At 38.6% G+C, this 15,513-nt stretch overlaps 1 protein-coding gene across 3 annotated transcripts in view; it reads left to right on the forward strand.

Moving 5' to 3' along the window:
- LOC130905820 (leucine-rich repeat transmembrane neuronal protein 4) overlaps positions 1-15,513 on the forward strand; it is a 172,587-nt gene that overhangs the window by 20,876 nt on the left and 136,198 nt on the right. For all 3 annotated transcript variants that reach the window (XM_057819529.1, XM_057819530.1, XM_057819531.1), the window contains one exon: positions 2,932-4,493. In XM_057819529.1, the coding sequence (XP_057675512.1) occupies positions 2,932-4,493 (1,562 nt within the window). The remainder of the gene's footprint in view (positions 1-2,931; positions 4,494-15,513) is intronic.

Below are 15,513 nucleotides of genomic sequence, written 5' to 3' on the forward strand. Positions count from 1 at the left end.
AAACTTTTCCAATATCGTTCTGCCCTACTTACCGGTACCATGTCAAATATTGTGTTTGCCAACATATCATATATTTTGTCCTCCCATTTATATAGTCTTTTGTGAAAGTCTATACATGTTGCTATAAGGTGCACACACTGTATCATCACACCACCCTCTCAAGGGGAAATCAATATATTTTGATGACAGATCATTACTGACTGTAAAGAGGAACGATTACATTTGCTAATGACTTTCTCCACTTTGAACAAGTAGTGACATGACACTTAACCAATGATCAGTTTTTCTTCACTTTTCTTTATCAATTCAAAGCATCTTACCTCTCAATTAACTCTCAATGCACGCCAATGATTGTTTGACAACTACACATTGACCACCATCGTTAGCGTGAATAACATGCTGTTAACGTCACGTCTGCGATTCTGTGATTGGTTCTTTCAAGATTCAGCATGTGCTTGTTTGCGCCACCTCTGGCATCAATGTTGAAATCCAGCGCAAACGGCAGAAGAGCACACTGGCTTTCCATGTATCTTGTACATCGGGAAAGTCAGGCAGTCTTGCCAGATTAATGTGATTAAAAACAACATGTGTGACATAGCTATTTGATGTAACAATCTGAATAATTATGATTATAAAACTAACTAAATAACTAAATAAATAATTAAATTCGTTCATTCATCTTCCATAACTCTCATCCTCAGGAGAGATTGATATATTTAAAAAAAAATAAAAAATAAATAATAATAATAATAATAATAATACAAAAAAAAAAAAATATATATATATATATATATATATATATATATATATATATATATATATATATATATATATATAGGGCTGTCAAACGATTAACATTTTTAATCGAGTTAATCACAGCTTAAAAATTAATTAATCGTGATTAATTGCAATTCAAACCATCTCTAAAATATGCCATATTTTTCTGTAAATTATTGTTGGAATGGAAAGATAAGACGGATATATACATTCAACATACTGTACATAAGTAATGTATTTGTTTATTATAACAATTAATCCACAAGATGGCATTCACATTATAAACATTCTTTTTGTTAAAGTGATCCACGGATAGAAAGACTTGTAGTTCTTAAAAGATAAATGTTAGTACAAGTTATAGTAATTTTATATTAAATCCTCTCCTAATGTTTTCGTTATAATAATATTTGTAAAATTTTCAATCAAAAAATAAACTAGTAGCTCACCATTGTGGACGTCGCCGAGCGGTGACTTCACATGGGTTCCCTGCCGTTCTTCCCAAGTGTCTTAAACTACGTAAGGTAGTGATTGAAATACACCACAAGGTGTCAATGGTGAGTTTTAAATTACTTAGAAATCAAGACAATTAGTGTGTTTTGTCACACGGCTGATGCCGTACTTCACATCCATTGTACTTCTGTCATTTGAGTGCTCGCTTCACAACGTACAAGACCTCTGATAGTTTGTATATTGTGACTAAATATTGCCATCCAGTATATTTGTTGAGCTACACAAAATGTTTGAATAGCGTTTGACCAAAGTCTGAGTAAGTTTGATGTGTATTTTGCAAAGCTATACACAGCTTTTCTTTTGTTGAACATTATTTTTTTGAGAGATAGGAATATTATTTTGGTTGTGCTTTCACTAAATGATACTTATGTTTGTTGTGAAGGAGTTGCCGAAGCTTGAGCCAATAAACAGCGCGGTCTAATGAACGCCTGTGTCCACTCGCCTGTCTCTGCCTCTGAGCTCTCAATGTGCAAAAAAAGGCGTCACTGTAATCTGTTTGAAGCAATGCATGAGCGGGTCATTCCGCGCATGCGTTAAATGCGTCAAATATTCTAAGGTGATTAATTATAAAAATTAATTACCACCCATTAACACGATAAATTGGACAGCACTAATATATACACACAGAATATAAAAAAGGGACATTTTTCCCCCAGCCTCCATATCAGACACAACTTTGCTTGTTTTTAACCCAAGGATGTCAGCTGTCTCTCACAATGACGTTTATTCTGGTGCTAAACGATGAAGGCAAATTTCCTTCCAGAGTTATTTTCTTGTTTTCAAACAAGGTCCTAGCTGACATCAGGCAAAACGCATACTACACACTGAACTGGTCTCCAGTCAGTCACAGGGCACACACAGACGGACTAGCGTTCACATTCACAGTCGCACAGTAACTGTGGAAATCGACCTCCACACTGTCCATCAAATTAAGGAAAATGTAACAAAGTTACCCGTGAAATGTTTTCAAACAAAATAATTCAAAACATCATGAATTCAAGCAAAATATGAAACCAATAAATCAACTAAAACAAGAGTAAAACGATCTGATTGACAGTGTTGTAGCATGAAGTGTGATACGATCGATCGATCAATAAAGATGGAAGACAAAATTTGCATGGTGTGCAGTTTTAAACTATAATGACTCTAAAACAAAGCCTACGTTACTTGTAGATTTGAAATAAATAAGCAAACATTATTCCTCCATAATATGTTCATCATAATTAGCATTTGGTTGGAACAATGTCACTGTGTGTTATTATTTAATAGTTCAACTAGAAAAATATTTAGCTGCAAATCATGCGGACTGACAGTCTTGTTTTTAAAATTATGGAAAACAAAATACTGAACATTTGCAATGATTCTGAAATGTTGTTTTTGTTCATCAAGCAATTTGACGCCTATTCAACCCCCTAGCTGACAGTGCAGTCTAATTTTTTTTCATCCATGCTTCTAAAAGTATGTTCAGTGTAACTGTAAATATGTATATACTACATAAGCAATTTCATTAAGATAATCTAAAACACCAGAGAAATGAAGGCAAAATGTATTGAACAGAAAACCCTACAGATTATTCTGTATTCAATTTGTGTACTGTAACTGCTCACCATATATATTTTTCTCCCTTTCTTTCCTTCTGTACAGGCTCTGCTCTGCAACGTCGGTGGATAGTACTCCAGCTGCTGATGCAGGTGTGGCTAGCAGCCAGCCCAGCTCAAACAGAGCGCCCATGCCCAAAGAGCTGTCGCTGTGATGGGAAAATTGTTTATTGTGAATCAAGTGCATTTCGTGATGTCCCCAAGAACCTCTCAGGAGGTTGTGAAGGCCTGTCGTTAAGATACAACAGCCTATTGAATCTTCGAGCCGGCCAGTTTATTGGCCTGAACCACCTCATCTGGCTTTATTTAGACCACAATTACATCACGTCTGTAGATGGGATGGCCTTCCAAGGAGTTCGCAGGCTAAAAGAACTGATCTTGAGCTCCAACAAGATCACATCACTTCATAACACCACATTCCATCCTGTGCCCAATTTGCGTAACCTTGATTTGTCATACAACAAACTGGAAGCATTACAGTCAGGGCAATTCCAAGGACTACGGAAGCTTCTCAGCCTTCATATTCGCTCCAATTCACTAAAGATCCTTCCTTTGCGTCTCTTCCAAGATTGCAGAAATCTCGAGTTTCTTGACATGGGTTACAACCGCTTGCGAAGTATCACTCGGAATGCACTTTCAGGCCTCGTCAAGCTGACAGAGTTACACCTGGAACATAACCAATTCTCAAAGATAAATTTTTCACATTTTCCTCGTCTCTACAATTTGCGGGCACTTTATCTCCAGTGGAATCGAATTCGCTCAATGAGCCAGGGTCTAACCTGGATTTGGGCTTCAATCCAAAAACTTGATTTGTCTGGCAATGATCTGTCAGAACTCGACGCAGCCATTTACCAGTATTTGCCCAACCTCCAAACCCTCAATCTGGACTCAAACAAGTTAACAAATGTATCCCAAGAGGTTGTTGATGCATGGGTTTCTGTCACTACAATCAGTTTGGCTGGAAATGTTTGGGATTGCGGGTCAGCCATTTGTCCTCTGGTCTCATGGCTGAGAAAATTTAGGGGTGCAAAGGAAACCAATATGATATGTGCCTCTCCAAAGAAAGCCCAAGGTGAGAAAGTGATGGATGCTGTTGACGCCTTTAGTGTTTGCCAATTGACCCAAGTGACGATGCTCACCGCAAGTATTCCTCCCACTCCTTCCAACGTTTCTAAGCAGCCTGAAAATCACCCAGCGATTTTGGCTTCACCCACGCGTTCAGGAAAAAGAGCAGAAGGCTCTATCAGGGGCCCGACTTCATCAGCTGTTACCCAGCCAGTGGCTCTTCCCCCAGATCAAGACCTGCAGCCTGTGTCTTTCCATAAAATTGTTGCAGGAAGTGTTGCCCTTTTTCTGTCTGTTGCAATGATCCTGTTGGTGATCTATGTGTCGTGGAAACGCTATCCGAGCAGTGTCAAGCAGCTTCAGGAGAATTCATCGACAGCCCGTAAGCGACGGAAGAAGTCGAAGGAAACAGAACGCACTTTGAGCTCTCCCCTGCAGGAGTACTATGTGGACTATAAACCCAATCATTCAGAGGCCATGGATGTGCTTGTCAACGGGACGGGAACCTGCACTTACACTATCTCAGGCTCCCGAGAATGCGAGGTATGACCCATAACACCATTACTCTTCTTAAACAAAACTGTCCACAGTGAATCAACTAGAGGTAATCACTTAGGTTGCATTGAGTACATACTTAAAAATATCGAGACCATGCAGAGCTAGTGTCATAAATAGAAATTATGGTTCATTTAGCATCATATGAATGAAACACAATACAATATCTTTTATATTACACATATTGGTGTGAAACCTGAAGTAATTTGCTTAATAACAGAACACAGTTGAATCTTGATTTAACATACTACTATTAGAGGAACGTGGCTGTCTGTTATTGCTGATTGTCCATTCAAATCATACGTTTTCATCCTTCCATGATTAGTTCATAACTCCTGAGAGTCCAGACTCCCTGGAGGCATTTCTATTGACAGCAGATTTGCCTCTCAATGATGTTGTGTCACAACTCTGCCTCCTGCGGGCCATATATAGTGGGGCAAATAAGTATTTAGTCAACCACTAATTGTGCAAGTTCTCCCACAAAGATTAGAGAGGCCTGTAATTGTTAACATGGGTAAACCTCAACCATGAGAGACAGAATGTGGAAAGAAAAAAAAAAAAAAAAAATAAACCAGAAAATCACATTGTTTGATTTTTAAAGAATTTATTTGCAAATCATGGTGGAAAATAAGTATTTGGTCTAGACCAAAAGTTCATTTCAATACTTTGTTTTGTACCCTTTGTTGGCAATAACAGACGCCAAACGTTTTCTGTAACTTTTCACATGCTTTTTACACACTGTTGCTGGTATTTTGGCCCATTCCTCCATGCAGATCTCCTCTAGAGCAGTGATGTTTTGGGGCTGTCGTTGGGCAACACGGACTTTCAACTCCCTCCACAAATTTTCTATGCGGTTGAGACCTGGAGACTGGCTAGGCCACTCCAGGACCTTGAAATGCTTCTTACGAAGCCACTTCTTTGTTTCTGTAATATTTTCAAGTGGGAGAACTTGCACAATTAGTGGTTAAATAAATACTTATTTGTCCCACTGTATGGCTGCGCTCATAAGCTGTCAAGCTTTTCTAAATTAAATATTTCTTTATAAAGCAGTTTTTAAAACATTTTTTGCCGACCAATATAGGTACAGATAAATCGTGAGGTAGTGCTTGGAGAGCATGGTGTAGTTAGGGGAGTGAAACATGGTGAGGTGGACCTGTGTCCATGAACCACCGTCGTGTCAGCCTGAGCATTTCCAAGTCAGCTTGGATGGAGAATAAAAGAGGGAAGTTGTACAGTTGTTGATTTTGTCATCAAAAAAGCCACCAAGTCTAGAAAAAGACACACTTTGCGCAAGTCTTTTGATTTTAAGCTGGACACTACTACTTCTAGCTGATGTTATCTGCTAATTTAAGAATCTGTTATGGACTACCTGGTTCTGTTGAATCAAGCTTTAGCTGTATTTTAAAATGAGTGTCACATGCAAATTTAACTTCTTTGAGCTTTTAGTCTTGGTCATTTCCTGGGTAAAACACATGAGAGGTTTTCTGAACCATTCACCTATGTTTAAGAAATCGTCATATGTATCCTGTCTGCCAGTGGGGACTGCTGACACGTTCAGTGGTACTTACCTCCGCCTTTTCCTCCTAGCTCATCCTCTGCTCTGATGTGTTCCGCAATGCTCTCCTACTGCGCCCTCCTCAAGACAAGTTTGAATGTAATGCTACAGCTTAGCTTACACATAGTACTTGGGCAGACTCCAAGTGTGAGAAAATGCCGTGTACCTTTTCTATATTTATAAATGCACATGAGTCAAACTGTCAGCTAAAGTGATTATCTTTTATTGAACTGCTTCTCCGTAGAGGGACTGACTCTGAAATAAAAGTAAACCGGAGCGCTTGAGAGAAAGAGGAGCAAGGGGTAGAGAGAGAGGATGGGTGGAAAGATGGGTGGGGGTCCCATTTCCAGCTGTTTGAGATGGCCATGATGCAAACACACATTTATATTAAGTTGTGTATGAAATATATGGCTTTCACAAATCAACTCAATGTAAAATTGTTACTTCTGTAGAATGACACCATGTGTCTGAAAAATAGACTAGACCCCCCCTCCCCCTTTAAAAGTAGATGGAAAAATAGTAGATATATTAAACTGATTTAATGTTTATGTCCTTGTCGTATGTGCTACACTGCTTTTTCTTTTTTCTCACGTTGCGTGTTGAGAAAATGGTCCATTGTCAAGTATAACACCTGGATAGTGTAGCTATAAATGCCTATGGCATTACCTGTAATGTTCAATTTAAACTGGAGGTCATAATTCCATTGTGACTTGTCTTGCTGACCTTTCGCTGATCTGATATAGGCGCACAGAATTTTTATATTTAAGAAATTATAATATTTTTACAATGATATTTTATTGTTGCATTCCTGAGGAACTGTGTGTTGTGCTCTACTTGGCTACAAATAGCTGAAGATTTTTACAAATGCTACCAGTTAGGGACAAAATAGCTTATCACAAAATAATTCATATTCATTCCAACTTTGAAAGGAAGTGTTTAAAATGTGTCACAGCCTGTCAGGCTTAATGCTGGTAAGCAAGGTTTTTCACTATATTTAAAGATTCTTCTACCTTGGGCCACAGTTGTCTTAAAACAACATTTACAAACAGACTTTGTTGAATCAAATGGCTTCCATATACTGTTTGACATGTAAAAAAAATATTACCATATTACAGTATACAGTGGTACTTCTACAGAAGAAGTTAATTCGTTCCAGGACCTTGTTTGTAAGTCAAAATGGTCGTATGTCGAGCAGGATCTTCACCTAAGAAGAATACATTATAATCCCATTAATTTGTTCCACAGCCTGAAAACCTACACTAAATCCTTAATAAATGCTGCTGGTAGTACCGTTACTGCAAATAGCAATTACACAGAGCAAAACAAATAAATTATGAATAAAAGTCAGAATATAATAATACTACTACGAATAATAATAACTGCAAAAATGTAACAAATGGGGTTCTAATATGGCGGATGTTTTTTGCGTGGTGTACCTGAACGCACCGTGTGGCTGACTTGACAGAGTGTGGGAGGGAGAGAGGACATATAGACCCTACTCACGTGACGTCACAGCCACGCCCCCGCGCCATGTTGTCCGTATATTCGTCATGTTAATGCATTAGCGCTTCGTAAATTCCTCCTATTATGGCGTGTTTTTCTGCTCGTTAACAATAATCAAAATGGTGAAGTCGTGTGTGGCGGTCGGTTGCAAAAACAGAGAAGATAGACGGAGCGACTTGAAGTTTTACCGTATCCGAGAGACCTGGAGAGGAGACCGAGATTGACTGCTGCTATTCGACGAGAAAACTGGGCTCCAAACGACTACCACAGATTATGTAGTAGTTTTATATCTGGTAAGATGCATTTAATATATATTTAGAGGGTTTTGGGCTGGCAACCACAATTAAGATAATTGCTAGGCTAATCGCCGACAACATACTCAGACGTTGTGAATAAACTACCTGAAAATATATAATTATAAGGGGATAATCAGACAGTTGTCATAAAATTAATTTACAATTTCACTATTGAGGTCAAAAGCCAAAAAATATATTCAACTAGGGACAATCTGGAGTAGTGCTATCGCACTTCATATTTATTACATATTATATATGTATGTAGTGAGAGTGCTATCGCTAAACCGTATAAACATTAAAAGCCCTAGCTCCATTGACAAATGACATGAAATACATTAGACTTGACAGTGGATGTTAGCAAGAACAAAAGATTTTGAATTGAAAATTTTGTAACTCACCTTCCCGAGCACAAGATAGATTCCTGCCGAATTTTCGTGGACGAGGACCTGTTTCACCCAACCAGCAACGAAGTATTTATAAGCCTCCAAGCTCTTAAAGTTTTTTCAAACTTTCGTGAGAATAGGCTGATTTTGTGTGGACAAGATAGTTGTAAATATCAGGGTAGCAGATGTCAGGCTTAGACGGCGAAGACAGCGGGTCGAAAAACATCGATTTAGGCATCAAATATGGATCTGGCGAATGGATAAACTGAAGCTTTTCCACATAACGCCTTTTATGCAATGCATCCAATGAGTTTACAGCGTCAGATAACACCGGGGCTTTCATGAATTGCTCTATAACTTGCACGACTAATTGAAAACAATGAGAATAGGTCTAAAAAATACGGACAATATGGCGGCCGGATACAGCGACACGTCATTTTGTGACGTAGGTGAGTAGGGTCTATTACCGTATTGGCCCGAATATAAGACGGCCCTGATTATAAGACGACCCCCTCTTTTTCAAGACACCAAATTAATTTTTATACAGAAAACAATTAGAGTACATCTGAAACAAACGATTATAACAATATATTTGAGAGAAAAAGCATGTTATTTTGCCTCATTCATACATTAATATCTGAACATTTAAATATGTAAACTCAAGTGCAATCACATTCGTAAATGAATGGCTTCTGCTTTTTGAGATGTAAATAAATCAATCTATTGTGATAAAACAACAAAATTGCAATAACTGCATTAAGCATCAAAGTGAAGTCTAACTGTAACTGTAGTCTTGAAACAAATCTGAATAGGGAAAAACATTGCAATAAAATAATGCAAACTAGTTAAATTAAAAAGAGTAGCTGAGATCTATCATGACAGAACATTGCTTCAATGATATCTGGCGCCATCTAGCGTCGTGAATGGGTATAATGTCTAGACCGCGAATATAAGACGACCCCCTCTTTTTCAGTCTTATTTCAATGCAAAAACACCATCTTATATTCGGGCCGACACGGTAATAACTGCAATAATGTAACGAATAGGGTTCTAATGTGGCGTATGTGTTTTGCGTGGTGTACCTGAACGCACCGTGTGGCAGACCTGACAGAGTGAGGGTGGGAGACTTTCACTTTGTCAAGCTGCGGCGGGCAATAGGGATGTTTTGTTGCACAAGTTCTGGAGTAAATGATTAAAAACCTGATGAAGCTGGGGACTTTTTGGCGATGTAACCGAATTGTAACCTTAACTTATAAAGACTGGGGAAAGGAGGTTTGAGGAGGACCGTCGACATTCTAGACATTGTACGGCGGTATTGTCAAGTCAGTTCACGGACGTGCCCACCATGCCCATATTTTTGTATCATTTCCAGGGTAAGCCTCTCCTTTTTCCTTTTTTTGCCAACTGCTTTAACATTCTTGGAACCCATGTTGATTTTTCTCACAAGAAAATCTGCTGTGCCTCAGTCTTGCAGGAAAACAAAGTAACTGCGGCGCTGTCATAAATTGTATTTTGAGCATGTCGTCAGATGGTGAAACAAATGGCGAGTTAAATTTTATGTCTGATGTCGTTCTTACACTAGTAAGTACAGCACACAAGAGTAACACGGCCACTTGAAGTCATTGCTCTCTCTTTAACGGATATACTTTTTACTAGGGCTGTCCTAAACGGTTATTTTTCTCCCGATTAGTCTGTAGACTTTTTTTTAGGACTAGTCTAGTGATTAATTTTTGACTAATCTAGCGATTATTTTTGGTTGACGATTATTAATTCACAAAACATTGTTGAACTTGAACACTTATTTAATTTTTTTTTTTTTTAATAAAAGAAACAAATAGATACATAATTAACTAAATAAGTCCAATGAGGTCGTCAATTGCTGACATTAACACCAGTGATAGTGAATGTAAAGTAAACTGATTCAGAACACTTTTCCAACAGGATTTAGCACAATTCTAAATTTTCTTACATTTATTGTTCTCTCTAAGCATTGAAGTGTAGGAATGTGAGCATGTCTACATGGTCAGGTGTCAAGCTTGCTCATTTTTTTCGTTAAAATGATCCCAGCAGCTGAGAAAAGACACTCAGATGGTGTTGAGCAGACTAGATAAATAGATGTCACGTGTCTCCATTTATTAATACGTTGTAGTGGTACTTACACAATTCCATTGTGTAACTTTACTTATACCTTTACCATACTATACAACCGCGGAACTAGAGTTTCTAGAGGTGTGTGAAATTTCTGATTCTTAGATTATTCGCGATTCGGCCGTGCAACATTCGAGAACGATTCACAAACATCCAAATTCTGATTATTGAAATATGTCAAGTAAAGCGGAACTAAAACACAGTCAGCGCGGGCTTCGGGACGCAATGCAGTCTGTTCCTCATTGCGTCCCGAGAGTGAACATCATGATTTTCATTACCCAGGTAATGACAATACTCAACTCTGGCTCAACTCATGCCGTTAGATAAAAAAACAATAATACCTGACTGCTGCCGAAAGCCGCTACAAACTACGTCCACATCATGCTACTGTTATACTGTTATAGATATCATATGTATTTAGAACTACATGCAAAATGACAGACTCAACGGCGTTAGCAGCACATGTATTGAATACTAGATGCGAAATGACAGGCTTGCCGGCGTTAGTAAACAGCCGCCATCTTAAAGCAGAAGACTTCTCTAGAAGGCTCTGTTGTAGCGACCCTAATTAACTTTTTATCTAAGATCCTCCTAAATCGGCAAAATCTTGACTTGAATCTATCTTTAAAACAGTTTTAATTATGGAAATTATGGAATACTGGGAGCAATTTTAACAACTTTAACGTTTGTTTCACAACATTAATTCATTGAATGTAGTTTAAAGTTGCTGATACAGAATGGGAACTTGAGTATTTTATTTACTGTTTTGAACTGTTAACTTGCTACTGAAATAGTCATTTATTTAAGCATGACAGGTTTTTTGTGCAATTTTTGTAACTAATGTACGAAACATTGAAAGCAGCTAATAGCTTGGGGGGTTTGTAGGTGTCATCAATAATCGATTTATAATTGAATCGTTGCCTCTGAATCGTAATCGTAATCAAATCGTTAGGTGCCCAAAGATTCCCACCTCTAATAGTTATGTTATGTTATGATGTTCCGTAGGGGAACGTTTTGATATGAGGAAAATCCGGATGTTGTGTTTGCCTGGGTCCATGCATGGTGACTCACATGTCATGTTGCTGCTGAAAAAATGTCAATAAAACATTGTGGTTTGGCAGCTTGGTTTTGTACACCGCCTCAGACCGTCCTTGCTCCGTGCTACAACGTAAAACAGCGGGACTAGCAACGTGCCTACAAGCCCTGACACAATTTGACTTGTCACTTGGGTGAAACAGCTCAGTTAATGTTTTTTTTTTTTTTTAATTTTTTAATAAGACTATACCTTGGACACTGATTTTTTTCGCTTCATTACCACGCTTGTCATCTTCCCAGCTCAAAACTCCTGCCTCCCGAGCCTCCGCTATCTCAACTATTCTCAACTTTTCAACTGTTTTTATTTATTTATTTATTTTTAAACTCCCTATCAACGATAGTATGTTGTGTTCGTTGACGCAGTTACCTCAACAATTTCGACTATTCGGGACGACTCCACTTTTTACCATAACTGTGTGTATCACCCTTTAATAAATGAGAGATTTAGAGCCGCTGAGCTGTCGCATATTTAGTTTTCTTCTTTCTTTATTTATTTAGAATGCTGCTACTAGGAAAAGCTGGTATCTTGTTTTTTCTGCCGACATAAAACAATTCGATACTGGTACTGGTACCTCATGCAATCCCAGTACCCATTCCATGAAATAAACATGTAACAAAAATGAAATGTAATGGCATTAGGTCAAATCATACGGAGTGTTTTAGTGGACTGGAATGGAAAATCATTTTTGATATGAAATCAGGTCAGTAATGATGTAATCTTGTAGAGTCAGGCATTAGGGAGAAAGACTAGTTTTCATGTCTGAGTTTCTACTTGCAATATACACTGTGTATGCATGGCTGCTGAAAGCTCAGTTTTTCTCTTTTCATTATTTGCCCCGATTGCATAAATGGCTCTCTCTATATTTTTTTTCTTTAGCCTTCAGTATTTCTCAAAAGTAAGGAGAAAAAATGCAACAAATGGTGTTATTCCCGTACTTCAGCTGCTTTGAAGTGCCTCATTCTTAGGTGTGATCCAGCCAACGCCAAGGGAAGAAAAAAGGAAGCGAGGAGTGTGAGAGAAAAAAATGAGTCTCGAGAACCAGCGCGTCAACTGGACTTTTCCCGCAAGCAGGGCCTCGTCAAAGAGCCTTATTCTGTGTGTTAATTTGTCGGTACCATGGCTAAACGAAGCAGCGAAAGTGGGGAAAAGAAAAGAATAGCTTTCACTCAGCCAGCATGTGTTACTCGCATCCAGAAAAAAAAGTGTCCGAATTCTGCCTTTAATCTTGATACTAGAGCCAATCCCATTAATAATGGTTTGCAAGGCTTCATGGTGAAATGTTTACCTTTATTTCCCTATAAGAAATGCTGCATTTGACCATTTTACTTTTTTTTTTTTACCTTCCCCATGGATACCACTAGCCCAAATTCACTGCCACGTCCCCATATTGACAACATATTGTCTGCTGAATGGCTTTATTTTTGGTATTATTAGGTTATTATTAGGTAGTATTCACACCAAATTGAGCAAACAACCCATGATTCGACAATAAACCTACACATGTGCAAAAATCTTTCATATCAATGGACAAAACGGTCTCGGCGAGTTAACACTGTTAAATACGGAAATAAACAATCATGAAGCTTTGGAGTGCTACAAACGTGCTCATAATCATTCGTTTTATCCAATTACAAGCGTTGGCGGGAAATATGGAGCATCAGGCCTTTGATGCCACGTTCATTTCACAATGACAGTAGACATTATGCTCCTCATTGCTCCACGTTCAACCCTGACTCATATTAGCTGATGTACTGCTAACAACAGACTGTGATGCTAACCAAACAACATTTCCTTGCTACAGAAGCCTGTTATGTGCTAAAGTATACAGTGGGGCAAATAAGTATTTTGTCAAACACCAATTGTGCAAGTTCTCCTACTTGACAAGATTAGAGAGGCCTGTAATTGTCAACATGGGTAAACCTCAACCATGAGAGACAGAATGTGGAAAAAAAACAGAAAATCACATTGTTTGATTTTTAAATAATTTATTTCCAAATTAAAGTGGAAAATAAGTATTTGGTCACCTACAAACAAGCAAGATGTCAAAGAGGTCTAACTTTTTCTAACGAGGTCTAACGAGGCTCCACTCGTTACCTGTATTAATGGCACCTGTTTTAACTAATTATCATTATAAAAGACACCTGTCCACAACTTCAGTCAGTCACACTCCAAACTCCACTATGGCCAAGACCAAAGAGCTGTCGAAGGACACCAGAGACAAAATTGTAGACCTGCACGAGGCTGGGAAGACAATCTGCAATAGGTAAAACGCTTGGTGTAAAGAAATCAACTGTGGGAGCAATTATAAGAAAATGGAAGACCTACAAGACCACTGATAATCTCCCTCAATCTGGGGCTCCATGCAAGATCTCACCCCGTGGCGTCAAAATGATAACAAGAACGGTGAGCAAAAATCCCAGAACCACATGGGGGCGACCTAGTGAATGACCTACAGAGAGCTGGGACCACAGTAACAAAGGCTACTATCAGTAACACAATGTGCCGCCAGGGACTCAAATCCTGCACTGCCAGACGTGTCCCCCTGCTGAAGAAAGTACACTTCCAGGCCCGTCTGCGGTTTGCAAGAGAGCATTTGGATGATCCAGAAGTGGACTGGGAGAATGTGTTATGGTCAGATGAAACCAAAATCGAACTTTTTGGGAGAAACACAGGTTCTCGTGTTTGGAGGAGAAAGAATACTAAATTGCATCCGAAGAACACCATACCCACTGTGAAGCATGGGAGTGGAAACATCATTCTTTGGGGTTGTTTTTCTGCAAAGGGACCAGGACGACTGATCTGTGTAAAGGAAAGAATGAATGGGGCAATGTATTGAGAGATTTTGAATGAAAATCTCCTTCCATCAACAAGGGCATTGAAGATGAGATGTGGCTGGGTCTTTCAGCATGACAATGATACCAAACGCACAGCCAGGGCAAAAAGGAGTGGCTTCGTAAGAAGCATTTCGAGGTCCAAACATACCGCAAAACATACCGTCGACGGGTAATGACGGGTTTAATAAAAAATTACATGCGGATAAAGTTTAGAATGGCAGGCGCTCGCAATGCAAGCAGTTGTTACTGGCACCCCCAAGGGGGCCGCTGTTATTTCAATGTGACGGGCATTGTCAGATTGAGCAAAGAGGAAGAAAGTGGGCGAGCGAGAGAGGGGGAGCGAGATCGGTGAGTTAGGAAAGTGCGCGGGTACCGTGGAGTTCAGTGGCTGCATCCCCCACGTTTTTGTTTTGGTCAATAAAAGTATCCAAAAAGAGCCATTCGACGCCTCTCGGTGTTTTTATGCACGCCGCCCCCTTCCTGAGGAGGAAATCGGACGAACCGACGACAACGAGCCAAGTGAATCGCCGGTTCAATTATCACTACGGCGAGGAGTTGAAAACACCGCAAATAACCAAACAGGGCAGAATTGGTGACACGTGAAAGTAGCATAAAGCCAAAAAAGTGGACCAGCATAGCCAGAGCCTGGAATTATTTCAAGGAAAATATGGAGGGTGCCACTGTGTGTACTCTTTGCTAAGCTGAGCTCGCATACCACAGTAGCACGTCGGCTATGAACGAACACTTGAAGCGCCGTCACCAAAGTATAATTTTCGAAGACAACAAGAAACAACAAGCTCGCGGATTGTAAGTCCATACAACTTTCTAACGATTAAAAAAAAAAAAAAAAAAGGGATTTACCTTTATGTGTGTCGTATCAACGTGCATTTTTATTTCATATAATAATTAATATATATATATATATATATATATATATATTATAATTATATATATTTTTAAATTATTATTACATTTATTAGGATCATGGAAGCTCCCACTTGGGGAAAATATATACATATATCCTGTATATACATAATATAATAAAAATATATATGGAAACAGCACTGGCCTGATTACTGTAATCCATGACTGCATTAATGTTAGTTACTTTATATTATAAAGTATCATTGTGTATATGCATATAGTAGTATACTATATTTAAATAAATTAATTAATACTATATATTTAATTTT

Source organism: Corythoichthys intestinalis, chromosome 17, assembly GCF_030265065.1.
Source record: "Corythoichthys intestinalis isolate RoL2023-P3 chromosome 17, ASM3026506v1, whole genome shotgun sequence".
Taxonomy (NCBI): Eukaryota; Metazoa; Chordata; class Actinopteri; order Syngnathiformes; family Syngnathidae; genus Corythoichthys; species Corythoichthys intestinalis.